At 39.1% G+C, this 16,921-nt stretch overlaps 2 protein-coding genes across 2 annotated transcripts; both read left to right on the top strand.

Moving 5' to 3' along the window:
- The first annotated feature begins 3,057 nt into the window (after nucleotides 1-3,057).
- Nucleotides 3,058-8,403, top strand: LOC143104705 (guanine nucleotide-binding protein G(t) subunit alpha-1-like). The gene is made up of 5 exons (XM_076268952.1): nucleotides 3,058-3,330; nucleotides 6,640-6,768; nucleotides 7,498-7,627; nucleotides 7,930-8,083; nucleotides 8,216-8,403. Exons 1-5 carry the CDS (start codon nucleotides 3,140-3,142, stop codon nucleotides 8,401-8,403), a joined length of 792 nt encoding a protein of 263 aa, XP_076125067.1. The 5' UTR covers nucleotides 3,058-3,139.
- A 3,715-nt stretch (nucleotides 8,404-12,118) lies between these two features.
- LOC143104827 (guanine nucleotide-binding protein G(t) subunit alpha-1-like) lies at nucleotides 12,119-13,569 on the top strand. Its single transcript, XM_076269161.1, has 4 exons — nucleotides 12,119-12,123; nucleotides 12,565-12,694; nucleotides 12,997-13,150; nucleotides 13,283-13,569. The coding sequence occupies exons 1-4, from the start codon at nucleotides 12,119-12,121 to the stop codon at nucleotides 13,468-13,470; spliced, it is 477 nt and encodes a 158-aa protein (XP_076125276.1). The 3' UTR covers nucleotides 13,471-13,569.
- Nucleotides 13,570-16,921: the final 3,352 nt, after the last annotated feature.

Genomic DNA, 16,921 nt, shown 5'->3' with positions numbered 1-16,921 from the left:
TTGTATGCATGACTATGACTGCAATACTGTACTGCAAAAGGCTTGAAATGTCTTTTCACATCTGAGTTAAGGTAATGTATACATGGATGCATGTGCATTTAAAGCTTATAAGAAGGACACACAGAGGACACATACACTGAGAGTGTGCTTTTAATAGAGCCATCATAAACAAATAAACAAATCAATAGATACTGTTTATATGCAGTACTCTGCATATAAACACCAAAGATGGCATACATCCACCAGCATTTAATTTATTTTTGGTAAGAGATTTCATTTGCATGTAATGATTTCATTTGCATGGATATCTTTGTTTATGTTTAGTTACACTATACATCGTTGTATTTATATTTCTTTTTGATAACACATGAAGTGATTAAATTAACTTGATGAGTCACCAACAACTGAGATAAAGAACCAAAGGTCCAGTGTCACTCTCAGTTTGTATCATTCAAATGTCAACTAGAATATAACAATTATGTTTCATTTTCCATATGAACAATAGCTCATGTTTTATAAACAACTCTTACCTCAACAATAACCACAACATCTTATGAAGACAGATGAAAAAAAGTTGTCTACAAAATACAGAGTCCAGATGAGGTGAAATCTGAAATTATACTCTAGTAGTTTACTATCCAATCCAAATCCTTTAATTGATCCTGTGATGTTTCTTATTTCGGAAAGTAATCTCCAATCCTTTTCGGCAGTCTGGAGAGTAGACAGCTTGCTAAGCTGCCCCAATAATTCCCTGTAGTTAGTGAGAGAGCAGAGGAGATTGCACTTCTGACACAGAGTTTACAGGTTACTAACAGGAGAGTATTACTACAGAGTCTCTGTGGGTTCACCCAACTCCACACTGCAGACCCCTCCACAACAGTCAACACACAATGATGATGGCTTATGCCAAAACGTGTTTGTGTTAGCGGACATGGTCCAATAAAATAGCATTATAAGAAAATGCTTGGGAGTGCGGTTTTTCACGTTATTTTCCTAGTCCTATTAACTGGAACCCGAAGTTGTTGTGTTTTTGGTAGTTAAGCGCGCCTGCTTCTCCACTTGCCTCACTTCCAGTCCAAGTGACACAACAATGCGTAATATTATCAATAGATCATCTCAAGTGCCAGTTCAGGTCAACGCCAGGTTGGAGCATGGCTCCCTTGCAGGGTTTAGCCTGCTTGTAGCCTATAGGGATCACTGTAAGCCCATTATATAATAAGCCTCTTATTGTAACCTGCTATACAGAAACTCAGAGATAATTATGGGCTCTCTTTTTTTCCTGGAAACATGTCCTCAGTCATCTTGTTGACAGGTACAGTGAGAAGAACACACAGCAAAATGTAAATGAGAATATTATAAAGGCCTTTTATGTGTGAACTTTTAGCAGTGCATTATGACTGACCACTGCACTGGACCTGTGTCTGTGTCCGTGTACACAGCAGGAAATACTCTAGTGTGTGGGTTTCTAATGAGAGTGCCATTTCAGGTTTCAAGCTGAGCAGTGATCCAATTATCTCCGTAATCTACCTATGTGAAACACCCAGCAAGTCTGAGGCCAATATGGCACACTATCACGAAGCTCCTCTATTGTCTTGCCAACTAAAAAGGTGCTAACCCACAAATTGTCAGCTCCCTTTTGCTAACTACTTTAATTTGACTCAGGGCAGTGCAAAATGATTATGTAATGGCTTAGGATGAGCAGCCACCTCAAATGCTCAGTGTCACCTGAGAACGTGGCAGGCAGTAAGCTCTGTCAATTATGCTACCAACTGTACAGTAAGTGCACCATGTGTGTGTTCCCACAGGTGCCAATGAGGCAGGCAAGACCACCTTGGCTAAGCAGATGAAGTGAGTCAACTGAAAACTCATGCAGTCATTGTAATGTACTCTAAACATACCGGATAAAGACCATTACTTATTTGGCCTCAAGTTTTACTTGCCATGGTTTTGTTTCAGAATACTACACATTGGCACCTACACTGATGAGGAAAGGCTGGACTATAGACCCACCATCTACAGCAACATCCTTCAGTTTTCTCTGACGGTCATTCAGAACATGGGCCCTCTGGAGATCAAGTTCGCATCACCCTCCGGAGAGGTCAGTCTCATCCACACTGCATTGGGCTAACGCAGCTGTGTGTCCAGGATGACAATGGCCAAACAGAACCAGAGGCACACACACATATGCATATGAAGATGACTTCATGAAGGCACACACACACACACACACACACACACACACACACACACACACACACACACACACACACTTCTCCTTATTTTGGCTATAGAGACATGTGCTCTACAGTAGGTATTTTAGATCATGTAAAGAAATATACTGTAAAGAAGTGTAATCAGGACAAGAGATTTCAAGGATCCTTTCCAGATATCAGAAGGTCTAATCTTAATATCAGAGACTCAGCATGTCACATAGTTGATTCAACACGGAAACATAGATTACTGCATTTATAGTTTCCTGGTTTGGTGAACTTGTATGTATGTATGTATGTATGTATATGTACAATGTATGTACTGTATATATACTCTTTTGATCCCGTGAGGGAAATTTGGTCTCTGCATTTATCCCAATCCGTGAATTAGTGAAACACACTCAGCACACAGTGAACACACAGAGAGGTGAAGCACACACTAATCCCAGCGCAGTGAGCTGCCTGCAACAACAGCGGCGCTCGGGGAGCAGTGAGGGGTTAAGTGCTCAAGGGCACTTCAGCCTTGCCTACTGGTCGGGGTTCGAACCGGCAACCCTCTGGTTACAAGTCCGAAGCGCTAACACAGCTGCCCTTGCTGAACTTGTGGCCTTACAAATAAAATACAACTATATGATTTGATTTGGGAAGCTGTAGCTCAAGTGGCTGCAGTGTCTGTACCACATACTGGTCCAAATGCCCACAGGGACCCGGGTTCGAATCCAACCGACGGTTATTTCCCCATCCCACTCTCCCATTCGCTTCTTGTCACTCTTCACTGTCCTATCAGAAAGAAAAGAAAAGCCCCTAAATAAAAGAAATATATGATTTAAATTACTTATTCCTGCAAAGATTCTGAAATTATGTTTAGTGGGTCTTCAAAAAGATTTGACTAACCTAATTACCCACATGCCTTCTGTTAAAGATGTTCAATGTTTTGTGCTTTTGCTATGATTATTCTGCAGGCTGATTCTAAGAAGTTGGTGACCATGGCAGGGTCGACAGAGGAGGGAACAATGTCCGCAGATTTGGCAGCCCTCATTAAATCAGTGTGGGCAGACGCAGGAATCAAGGCCTGCTTTGAGCGTGCCAATATGTTTGATATAAACGACCCTACATCTTAGTAAGTATCTGTGGACACACTATACCTCATTATGTAATAATATTGCAATATATGATATGTATGTTGCCACAGAGGATTATGGGTAGTAGGGAGCATGAAGGATGCATCGATGCTGCCTTCAAAAATGACCGTTATTCGTAGTAACTTTAAGATATCTTAGAAGGCAGCAAAAATACTTTTTTTCGGTTTCGAACTGCACTTGCTGGCACTTGCTTAATCACCCCTATCTTCAGTTGAGATGTTGTGAACTGCACCAAATTTCATGTGTTTGATTAACCTGACATCCTCTGGGGGTATGCCAAGTTTCATGGAATTTCATCATTTTCATAAAATAAATTAATTTTTATGTACATTTAGTGATTTTACACCCATCGGCCTGTAGATGGTGGTGTTGAGCGAAGGATTACTGGTAGGATGATGATGAGAGGAGCTACAAGGCAGGACTGTCTCACACACACTCTCTCTCTCACAAACACACACACACACACACACACACATAAACACACGCACACTCACACATGCGTGCATACACACACACACACACACACACACAAGCACACACTCACAGCCACCCGCACAGACACACACGCATGCACACACACACATCCACATGCACAGACACACATCCACATGCACAGACACACACACACACACACACACATAACCACACGCACAGGCACGCACACACTCTCACACACAGGCACGCACACACTGACACACACACATACACACACACACACTCACACACACACACACTCACACATACATACACACAGGCACACATGCACGCACACACACAGGCATGCACATACATGCATAGATAAAAGTTGCCAGAGTAGGGGATGGAGTTAGGGCCACTTTGTTCAGGTGAAATGTAATTCCCATTTCTTTAGCCGAAATAAACCTGAGAATGTTTATCGGACATCCATGGTTTTTACTGCACTTTACCCCAGCTTAATGTTATACCCATACGTAAAATAACGTTAACATTATCATTGGTTGAGTGGTGGAGGCTAGCCTGATAGTTGGTGTATTTGTGAAACATATACACGGTTATACCGAGCAAATTGATAACAGCACTGTAATTGTCTCTTTCGACTGAAATCTCATTCTTTACCATACTGACAGGAGCTACGTTAGTGTACGCTAATGTTCGCTAGATAGGCTACCTGTCTACCATGTATCCTAAACACCAGGCTGGGACATTTCTGCTGGCTAAATAGGTTTTTCTGCTGTTGACTCACTCACAGTCCTTGGTGGCCCTGTCAGTGCCTTATTAAATGTTGCATTAAGACCACAAAAAGTCTACACAAAATAAATGTGAGCATCTGAGCTAGTTTTAGTCTTAAATTTCTTGCATTTCAACAAAGGTGTTTTAAGTAAGGAAGAACATGGTTTAGGCTACAGAAGCTCAAAGTTAAGTAAAGTAACTGATCATACTTGTAAAATGTTTTTCTTGCATAAAAGGATTGAGTCATTAAAACTGCTCACAATGTAGATTGTGGCAATGTGGTAATCAAAGAACAAAGACCTCTTTTATGCTTACTATTCTTTCTATTCTATACACTGTTTTATTTCTTTAAAAAAAGTTTGCCGTATATCAGGGGTCTCAAACATAAGGCCCGGGGGCCAGATCAGGCCCGTCAGCAGGTTTCATACGGCCCCCCAGATGTTCTGGGTAGGAAGGGGAGAAAAAAAAAGATAGTCTTTAACAATGTGTAATAAGCAATATCTCTATGATACATTGCTTAAACCTAGCACTACAAAACATCCTCAGAAAGGTTGAAAGAACTGACATGGAAGTAGGTTATTTCAAGAGAGAAATGGCATATTATATATGACAGTAGCACATGATTTGTACTTGTTTGCTTATAAGTGGATATGGTAAAGGAGTATATCAAACAACACTCATACTCATGCAGAAAAATTATAATGACCATGACAATGACGGCCCTCACGAGGTCTCATTCCAATAAATCTGGCCCACTATCTAATATGAGTTTGACACCCCTGCCGTATATGAAGAGCCTTTCATTAGGAAACTATAGTTAGGCCTATTTAAATTCATAATGTCCCCACCTTGATTAGAACTTTGTTACTGGAGAACATTTTTACATTGTGTTTTTTAAAAATGACTATCGGCCGATATATAGGTTATTGGATTTTGAAAAACTCAAATATCAAAATCGGTATTGGCCTATCAGTCAGGCTCTATAGGAGATTATTTTTTAACGAAAGTTACTGAATATCCATTTGAAAAGATGTGATCAGTTCAGTATAGTAGAGTATTGCATGGACCAACAACACATCAACTAGGGGGAGCTGTGGTGCAGGACTCCAAATGCCCACGGGGATCTGGGTTTAATTCCAACCTGCAGTCATGTCCTCATCCATGCCAATCCAATTTGCCTCATGTCAATCTCTCCTCTCCATATACAATAAAGGCTTAAAGAGCAGAGTTTTAGAGAACACCTCCTAGTGATACTTGGGCACGTCCTAAGTGATAAGCCTGGGGTGTTTAAGGTCTTTTAAGTCCATTATGGATTCTGCTGAAAAGCCCTCATGGTGGCTGTGGATCCAGAGAGGTGATCCTTGGGTTGGAATGCTTGGACACAAGTCTGTGGTTGATCACCTCCAGCTGGATTGCACAAGTGAGAGTCTCTGATGATTAAGATCTGAAACACCCAAGGACCCCAAGTCCATCAATAAGAATGTGTCCAAGTATCACAACAGAGTTTTCAAAACTCTGGGCTTTAAATCTTTTGCAGGAGAGATTGATTGGAAGCGAATAGGGGAGAGTGGATCAGGATATGGCCGCAGGTTGGAATTAAACCCGGGTCCACATGGGAACTTGGAATGTTGTGCCACAGCTTCCTCCAGTTGATGTATTTTTGACTAATGAAAAACACTCATATACTGAACTGATTTTAAAATGCATATCCATTCATTATGATGATTCATGATAAAACAAACATTTGTTTTAATAATCTGTAACACTTTTATTAATAAGAAGATACATGTTTTGGTTATTACATAATGTGCTACATAATTTATTTTTCTTCAAAAATATCTGCAGTGCCTGTATTTTGTAATAACCCCCACAATATGTAATGATTAATTGCAAAATGAGGGATATTTTATTACAGATTGTATTTACGCTCTTCATTACAAAATGTGGACAATTATTATAAAATGCAAGTGAGTTAGAAAATAGAGTGAAAATACATAACATTTTGCCCAGATTACATGAACACAGATGCAAACACAGTGCAGAGATGTGTTTGCTAATGTTTATGCATCTGTTGCCAGCTTCATGGATGACCTGGAGAGAGTTAGTGAGCCCAATTACCTACCCACTGAACAGGATGTGCTATACTCTCGGTTGGAGACCACTGGCACTTCAGAGGAGCAGTTCAACTACAAGGACCTGCTCATCAGGTGAGTGACTGGGGGGCAATCTTTCACAACTACAGGCTGAGGCTCACAGAGGCCAAAAAGAACCCTATATATTTTTTTCATTTGAGATTTAATAAAGGGAGAATGCAAAAAAAGAAAGAGAAAAAAGTTTCTCCGGCCAAGGCACTCCTTAATTAAAATGTCGATATTGAAAATGACATGTCCTAAATGGGCTATTAAAAAAAGCCCACACTTTTTAGGACATGCCATTTTGAATAAAGATATTTTAAACTTTGTTCTCTTCCTTTATTTTGGACAAATTGTTACCTTGAACCAAAGAGCACCTGAACATAAGAAGTCTAAACATTTTTGTGGATTAAGAGCACGCCATAATCTTCAAATCAAAAAGGGAGAATGCAATAATGAAATTAGGTGGATATTGAAAGCTATTTGCTCTGCATAGTGGTGGAACCTGAAATATTACATGAAATAACTGTTTGTGTGTAAACAGTGAGTAAGTAGGTGACATATGCAGGCTATACAGGTGCTGTGGTATGGTCTTATGCAGGTTGTCCATTTGTATTAATACATTTTGTTTTTTGTTTTTTTAGAACATCCTATTTAAGAAAGAAAAAACGTTTTATTCATATTCTCATATGTGTTACAATTAAAACCACTACTATCGCAACCATGGAACTGTATCAATAGCACCACGAAGGCAAAGTGACTTCAAGGGGCCTCTCTATGTACTAACTCCTTGTGGTTTAACAGGCTTTTCGATGTGGGGGGCAAGCGTGAGGAGAGGAAAGGCTGGATCAAGAATTTCGAGGATGTGTCCTGCATAATCTTTGTTTCAGCTCTCAGTGCTTATGACCTGGTGCTGGTGGAGGATGACGAGATGGTGAGTGTATGGGACTCAGGAGAGTCTGTGTGCCTGGGCATCTGTGCATTTGTTTGGGCTGTGTAGATGTGCTATATCAGCTGCCAATGACCTGTCAAAGCATCAAACATGACCAGAGTTGTCATGACAACTACTGATACAAATAGCCTTATAATAGTAATACTATATTATATTTATAAAAAATAATATAAAATCAAATATATTAAATAATCAGTCAATAAGTGCAGTTCAGATAAACTGCCACCATGTTTGCCCTGATGATGTGTCCTGGTGTTGACTCCTCCCTTTCCTATCTCCATTAGAATCGCGTACACGAGAGCCTTCATCTGTTCAACAGCATCTGCAACCACAAGTTCTTTGCCACCACTACCATGGTGCTCTTCCTCAACAAGACAGACATCTTCAAGAACAAAATCAAGACATCTCCCCTTACCATTTGCTTCCCCAACTATACTGGTTTGTATTTTAACATTGAACAATACTTTTATTTGAAGGCCTACATAGGTCAGCACTGGGCAGGTTGACTACTACAAGTTAAAGTAGAAACCTTTTGCGCCAGGAAAAAACAAACTGATTGTATGTCCTCAGGTGGCGACAGTTATGAGCAGGGAACTGACTTCATCAAGAAGCAGTTTGAGGAGCTGAACCTGAAGAAGGGCGAAAAGGAAATCTACACCCACCTGACCTGTGCCGTTGACACACAGAATGTGGACTCAGCATTTAACACAGTTGTTGACACCGTTGTCAAAAACCTGAAGGCCTGTGGTCTGTACTAAACTATTCCAGCCATCAGAATGGGTGGCAGTCTATGTCCTGACCAGCTTTTCTAAAACTACTAAATGACCCTGAAAACATCTCGGCTTGTAAATCTTTAACAAGAGAATTAACATGAGAGAAAGGCTTGGATTAACACATTTCCTTAGGCATACCATATGACTAAGTGTGTCATATACAGTTTTATAATGCCTTGGGTGGCTCTATGAGCATGAGGAATACATAGATCTCTGTGTAATTGTGTAAATAATACCTATGCAATGCATTTCAAAAGAGCTATTCACATCTATATTCCCACTATTTGTTGCATCAGCTTTTATTTCTGAAACCATCATTTATCCTCAGTTGTTCATCTCTTACAAAGATAGCATTTGCTGTATGAGGTTATGCTGTGGTAGGTGACATTTTTGAAAATATTTTTGTTGATTAATGTATTTATTCAAATCATGTACAGAGCTAGCAGGCACTTCTGTGTTTTTTTGTTTGTGTTTCCAGAAAAGTGAGAAAATCTCACCAGTGTTGCATGTCATAGTTTATTCTGTCATTAAATATAAAAAATGTACAAGATGTGTTTTTCATGAAATTGTGTGTTCATGTATCACAGTCACCAAACATGAAAATGAATGTTGCATGTTGCACCGCCAAAGAGTTGCTTTAACATGCTACTTTTTTGTCTTTGTTCAAAAGAAATAAGCTAATGCCCATTGGGCGTGGACTTTTGAAATCCTCTGAAAAAAAACACTGTATGATCTGAGTAAACTAATCTTTGTTTGAGTACAGTTCAGAGCAAAAAAAAGTGTTAAACGTAATATATTAAATGAAAGGCTTTACTGTAAGCAAAAAAATTTGTTCTTTCAGTTTTAATAGCAAAAATTACACTTCTCAAGGTGAAATCCAATATTACAGGAAATTACACTGACTGTCAGTAATTGTATTATGAATAGATTTATTCCAAAACTTTGAAATCTGAAACCAAAGCAAATTTTACTGGTCGAACATTCGCCCAGATGCATCATGACAGTTGTCAAAAATAAGGCTGTAATCAGTGCCTCCTGCTTTCACAAAATCCGACACAGTCTTGGAGCCTTGGAAATTTTTGGTCTCAATAATCTGTGAACAAAACAGAGCACTTTTTAAAGAAAAAATTACCCAAATGTTTGGGTACTATTTTGGAAGTCACGAAAGGGGCACAACTGACAACTATAAGTGAAAATACCTTCCAGGTGTTGCTCATGTGGCGAGCATCGACCACAACAGTCTGGCTGCTGATGCCAAATGCATCCCCCTTGTGCACCAGCCACTTGGTGCCATCCTCCAGAGTTACCCTATGAAGCCAGGGGCTATTTTACTCACAACATACCAGTGCAACATATAACATTGTTTTATATTATTTACCTGTATCTGGAAAGGACACAGTACAGACATACAGTATTTGTCTGTTGAATGAGATGAACATACTTTCATGTATATCGTCAAATTGTTGTTTAGAACATTTCCCCAAAAAACATTTGTATTTTTGTTGTTATACCTGACTCCAGAATGGCTGAGTAGTCCAATTTGGAAGGTTGTGCCTTTTAAAGGCCTTCTCATTCTGTCAGCCACATAAACCTTGGAATTGTACAGCTTCGTAAGGTCGGACATCTTGTGCAAGTCATAGTTGTAGGAATTTGTTCCTTAAAAAGGACAATATAAATTAATACCCATGTAATTAATACCCTGCATGTCTTACATGCAGTGGTATGTCAATGCAGCATTGCTATAATACTTGCACATTTAAAAATTAGCTGAAATTGAAACTGAAAAATAAATATCAAGTAATTCAGCCATACCTTCTCCAATTCCACAATGAACAGCTACCACAAGCATGGCCAGGACGGCCAATGTAACACCAGTCTTGAAGGAGAACATGACTGAAGATAGGCTGTTGCTTTACTCTTTCAAAGACTGAAGGGTGGCATATTTATACTGCTTAACTATAAAATAAAAAAAATAAAAAAAGCCCTTCCTGAACTATCTCATCATTCCCCCAAACAATGTGCTCCTGCACAGGCTCTGCCAGAGGTGGGGGAGTGGGAGGGAGGTGGGTGTGGTGGAAGCTACATTGTGCAACTTCTCTTGGACAACAGCAATGAAAAACAAAGTCAAGTCAAGTCAAGTCAAGTCAAGTTTATTAGCACATTTCATACACAAAAGTCATTCAATGTGCTTTACATAAACAAAACCAAACAATAATAACAAATAAAAGCATATAAAGGCAATATAGTCAAAGAATAGTTAAAAGGTAAATATAATAAAAAGAAAACATAAAACACAAGGTAAAAAAGTTTAAAAATAAAGTAAGCAAAAACAAAGGCAAAAGTAGTAAAAAAGTAATAAAAGACAAGGTAGAATAATTATCAAGGCAGATTCAGAATTTGTAACTCGGCACAGTTAGCAGAAAACATCTGAGAACAGTTTGGTCTTAAGTCTAGATTTAAAACTGGCTACAGTTGGGGCCTTTTTGATGTCATCCGAAAGTTGGTTCCACAGCTGAGCCGCATAGCAGCTAAAAGCTGCTTCACCATGTTTAGTTCTAACAGTAGGTTTTACTAGCAGGTTTTTCACCTGGGACCTAAGAGGACGAGAAGGTGTGTACTGCTGAAGCATGTCTGACAGGTATTTAGGTCCTGCTCCATTTACTGATTTATAAACAAGCAATAGTGCTTTAAAGTCAATTCTGTGACTTACTGGAAGCCAGTGCAAGGACTTTAGAATTGGAGTAATGTGGTCAGTTCTTTTAGTTTTTGTTAGAATTCTAGCTGCTGCATTTTGTATCACCTGAAGCTGTTTAATAGTCTTTTTATGAAGGCCTGTGAACAGTCCATTGCAGTAATCAACCCTGCTGGAGATAAATGCATGAATGAGTTTTTCTAAGTCATATTTTGACATCAGCCCTCTGAGTTTGGCAATATTTTTGAGGTGGTAAAAAGCTGATTTAGTTATCGCTTTCATGTGGCTGTTGAAATTTAGATCACTGTCAATTAATACACCAAGATTTTTAACTGTATCCTTTGCCTTCAACCCTTTTGTGTCAAGGAGAGTGGCAACCCTAAGTCTCTCTTCCTTTTTACCAAATATACTTCAGTTTTTTCTTTGTTCAGCTGAAGAACATTTTGAGACATCCAGGTGTTGATTTGTTCTATACACTGACACATAGATTCAAGAGGACCATAGTCGTTTGGTGACAGAGCTAAGTAAATTTGTGTGTCATCTGCATAGCTATGATATGAAATCAAATTATTTTGGATGATTTGTCCAAGTGGGAGCATATAGAGGTTGAATAATAGTGGCCCCAAGATCGACCCCTGAGAACACCACAGGTCAAGGACGTTGGTGTTGAGGTACAGTTTCCGATGGCAACAAAGAAGCTCCTTTCTTGTAGATATGATTTTAGCCAGCTGATAACTATGCCTGTAAATCCAACCCAGTGTTCTAGTCTGTCCAAGTCCATATCACGGCGCAGCAGATATCTCATTGCTCTCTCATACCTTTTCCCATTGTCTTCTGCCGCACTAATGCGATCTTCCGCCTCTGTTGTTCTTGTCTCCAGCCTTCTTATTTCAGTTTTCAGTTCCTTTCATAGACGATCCCAATTTTGTAAGCGAGGCCTTAGTCTGTTCATGTCCATCGCAGTTTTCCGCCCGTAGCTTTTCTAGCTCGGCTAACACCCTGGATTCCATGTGGTAAACGTTAGCACTAGCCTTATCGTCTTCTCCCTTTTGGTTTTGCTTCGGATTTTCCTTCTCATCTGTCAAGTTCTGCTGTTTGCCAGCACCTCTGCCTCTAGATGATGTTGACATCACGTAAATATATTATATCGCCTAGTTTTCGATCAGTTGTTAGGATTTTTAATAATCAAATAGATGGAGCTCTGTTTTTAGGCTTATGCCTTAGACATGGCGTCATCGGAAGTCCCCGCAGGTTGTCCATTTCTATTAATACATTTTGTTTTTTGTTTTTTTAGAACATCCTATTTCAGAAAGAAAAAACATTTTATTCATATTCTCATATGTGTTACAATTAAAACCACTACTATCGCAACCATGGAACTGTGTCAATAGCACCACGAAGGCAAAGTGACTTCGAGGGGCCTCTCTATGTACTAACTCCTTGTGGTTTAACAGGCTTTTCGATGTGGGGGGCAAGCGTGAGGAGAGGAAAGGCTGGATCAAGAATTTCGAGGATGTGTCCTGCATAATCTTTGTTTCAGCTCTCAGTGCTTATGACCTGGTGCTGGTGGAGGATGACGAGATGGTGAGTGTATGGGACTCAGGAGAGTCTGTGTGCCTGGGCATCTGTGCATTTGTTTGGGCTGTGTAGATGTGCTATATCAGCTGCCAATTACCTGTCAAAGCATCAAACATGACCAGAGTTGTCATGACAACTACTGATACAAATAGCCTTATAATAGTAATACTATATTATATTTATAAAAAATAATATAAAATCAAATATATTAAATAATCAGTCAATAAGTGCAGTTCAGATAAACTGCCACCATGTTTTCCCTGATTATGTTTCCTGGTGTTGACTCCTCCCTTTCCTGTCTCCATTAGAATCGCGTACACGAGAGCCTTCATCTGTTCAACAGCATCTGCAACCACAAGTTCTTTGCCACCACTACCATGGTGCTCTTCCTCAACAAGACAGACATCTTCAAGAACAAAATCAAGACATCTCCCCTTACCATTTGCTTCCCCAACTATACTGGTTTGTATTTTAACATTGAACAATACTTTTATTTGAAGGCCTACATAGGTCAGCACTGGGCAGGTTGACTACTACAAGTTAAAGTAGAAACCTTTTGCGCCAGGAAAAAACAAACTGATTGTATGTCCTCAGGTGGCGACAGTTATGAGCAGGGAACTGACTTCATCAAGAAGCAGTTTGAGGAGCTGAACCTGAAGAAGGGCGAAAAGGAAATCTACACCCACCTGACCTGTGCCGTTGACACACAGAATGTGGACTCAGCATTCAACACAGTTGTTGACACCGTTGTCGAAAACCTGAAGGCCTGTGGTCTGTACTAAACTATTCCAGCCATCAGAATGGGTGGCAGTCTATGTCCTGACCAGCTTTTCTAAAACTACTAAATGACCCTGAAAACATCTCGGCTTGTAAATCTTTAACAAGAGAATTAACATGGGAGAAAGGCTTGGATTAACACATTTCCTTAGGCATACCATATGACTAAGTGTGTCATATACAGTTTTATAATGCCTTGGGTGGCTCTATGAGCATGAGGAATACATAGATCTCTGTGTAATTGTGTAAATAATACCTATGCAATGCATTTCAAAAGAGCTATTCACATCTATATTCCCACTATTTGTTGCATCAGCTTTTATTTCTGAAACCATCATTTATCCTCAGTTGTTCATCTCTTACAAAGAAAACATTTGCTGTATGAGGTTATGCTGTGGTAGGTGACATTTTTGAAAATATCTTTGTTGATTAATGTATTTATTCAAATCATGTACAGAGCTAGCAGGCACTTCTGTGTTTTTTTGTTTGTGTTTCCGTGAGAAAATCTCACCAGTGTTGCATGTCATAGTTTATTCTGTCATTAAATATAAAAAATGTACAAGATGTGTTTTTCATGAAATTGTGTGTTCATGTATCACAGTCACCAAACATGAAAATGAATGTTGCACCGCCAAAGAGTTGCTTTAACATGCTACTTTTTTGTCTTTGTTCAAAAGAAATAAGCTAATGCCCATTGGGCGTGGACTTTTGAAATCCTCTGAAAAAGAACACTGTATGATCTGAGTAAACTAATCTTTGTTTGAGTACAGTTCAGAGCAAAAAACGTAACATATTAAATGAAAGGCTTTACTGTAAGCAAAAAAATTTGTTCTTTCCATTTTAATAGCAAAAATTACACTTCTCAAGGTGAAATCCAATATTAAAGGAAATTACACTGACTGTCAGTAATTGTATTATGAATAGATTTATTCCAAAACTTTGAAATCTGAAACCAAAGCAAATTTTACTGGTCGAACATTCGCCCAGATGCATCATGACAGTTGTCAAAAATAAGCTTGTAATCAGTGCCTCCTGCTTTCACAAAATCCGACACAGTCTTGGAGCCTTGGAAATTTTTGGTCTCAATAATCTGTGAACAAAACAGAGCACTTTTTAAAGAAAAAATTACCCAAATGTTTGGGTACTATTTTGGAAGTCACGAAAGGGGCACAACTGACAACTATAAGTGAAAATACCTTCCAGGTGTTGCTCATGTGGCGAGCATCGACCACAACAGTCTGGCTGCTGATGCCATACTTTTTCCCCTTGTGCACCAGCCACTTGGTGCCATCCTCCAGAGTTACCCTATAAAGCCAGAGGCTATTTTACTCACAACATACCAGTGCAACATATAACATTGTTTTATATTATTTACCTGTATCTAGAAAGGACACAGTACAGACATACAGTATTTGTCTGTTGAATGAGATGAACATACTTTCATGTATATCTTCAAATTGTTGTTTAGAACATTTCCCCAAAAAACATTTGTATTTTTGTTGTTATACCTGACTCCAGAATGGCCGAATGGTCCACTTTGTTTAGGCCGTCTCAGTTTGTCAGCCACATAAACCTTGGAATTGTACAGCTTCGTAAGGTCGGACATGTTGTCCAAGTCATAGTTGTAGGAATTTGTTCCTTAAAAAGGACAACATAAATTAATACCCATGTAATTAATACCCTGCATGTCTTACATGCAGTGGTATCTCAATGCAGCATTGCTATAATACTTGCACATTTAAAAATTAGCTGAAATTGCAACTGAAAAATAAATATCAAGTAATTCAGCCATACCCATACCTCCAAATCCACAATGAACAGCTACCACAAGCATGGCCAGGACGGCCAATGTAACACCAGTCTTGAAGGAGAACATGACTGAAGATAGGCTGTTGCTTTACTCTTTCAAAGACTGAAGGGTGGCATATTTATACTGCTTAACTATAAAATAAAATAAAAAATAAAAAAAACCTTTCTGAACTATCTCATCAAACACGCATCCCCCAAACAATGTGCTCCTGCACAGGCTCTGCCAAGAGGTGTGGGAGTGGGAGGGAGGTGGGTGTGGTGGAAGCTACATTGTGCAACTTCTCTTGGACAACAGCAATGAAAAACAAAAATATGAGAAAGGCAAATATCATGTTATAACACTATAACATTATAGCATTATTTTCAGGTAAAAATGGATGTATCAGTCAAAATCTGTAACACTTATTCCTAACTACCGCTGAACATTTTATTTCCCTAAACCAGAAATGAGAGGGTTAAAATCATTATTTATCCTGAGTCATGAGTCATTAGGGCAATGCTCTGGGAAACTCCTGTATGGTGAAATCACATACAGTAATAATAGTCAAGAAACATTATTGTAATTTAGTTTCTAATATGAAGAAAAAGTATCTAACAAAGTCTAACAAATATTTAACTTAAGATGCATTATTAACACAGATTTCATTTAAATTAATTAATCTTGCCTTTATTTTCTGATTTCTGTTATATATGGGCAACAACTGCTTCTTTTTAAATGTGAGTAGTAAGGATGGAAGAAACCAAATGTAATGCATTAAAAGCATGTAGAAATCTGATCTAAGATCATAATAGGCTATGGTAGAAATAAGGGCTGCTTTGTGACATCTGCATTCAGTTAAAAGCCTGTCTTAACTTGCTGATTTCCTGGAATACCCTTAGCCATTCCAGTCCATGTGAGATGATTGAAAACAAGAGGAAAACAAGGAAGCACTGCACTGGGAAAATCCAGTGTTATGCAAGAACCTGCAAGCTAATGTTATACTTTTATTTTGTTTTCAATCACCAATCCTGACATAAACTAAATCAAACAGCCTTAAAAGGCATTTATCAAGAATGTATGATGTATTGAGTTCAGCATAGCCTACTTGCATGCTCCTATAAGTGTAGGTGGTTTAGATGACAAAAACTCTCTTCTCAGTTCAAAATTATTTTCACTTTTTTACACTAGTAACAGATGAAAACAGATGCAATATGAACATCCCGGAAACCCTGGGATTTCCTAATCCAATTCTTTGGAAGTCTTTTAAAAAATGCATGCTTCACTTTGAAATTGTGTCAGTGTTACGTGCACAGGTAACTGTGGACTGTGGACCTTAAGAAACCCCACCTGAGGACACCCTGGCTGATGTCCGAGGGACTGTGAAGCAGGTCACCAGCCTCAGATTACTTGATATCCACGCCACCATCGATCGTCTCCAGTCACACCGCAGCACTTCCACCCTGATCAGAGCTGGGCACCATATCAGCACTGACAAGTCTGAAAAAGGCACAACCAAATAGATTACTACTAAACTCCAGGCAATAAACCAATGCTGGTATGTATGATTATAACAGCATTAGGCTGAACAGCTGCAGCTCAAAGGTCGCTAGGACTATGTGATGTACACAATAATGGTATGACAGGTTGCTGTCTATGCAATTTCCTTG

Source organism: Alosa pseudoharengus, unplaced genomic scaffold (assembly GCF_046254945.1).
Source record: "Alosa pseudoharengus isolate Yale_2024_CS ecotype anadromous, Long Island Sound unplaced genomic scaffold, YU_APseudo_1.1 YU_APseudo_1.1_scf_5, whole genome shotgun sequence".
In the NCBI taxonomy this organism is placed as follows: Eukaryota; Metazoa; Chordata; class Actinopteri; order Clupeiformes; family Clupeidae; genus Alosa; species Alosa pseudoharengus.
This window is presented reverse-complemented; position numbering and strand designations above follow the sequence as displayed.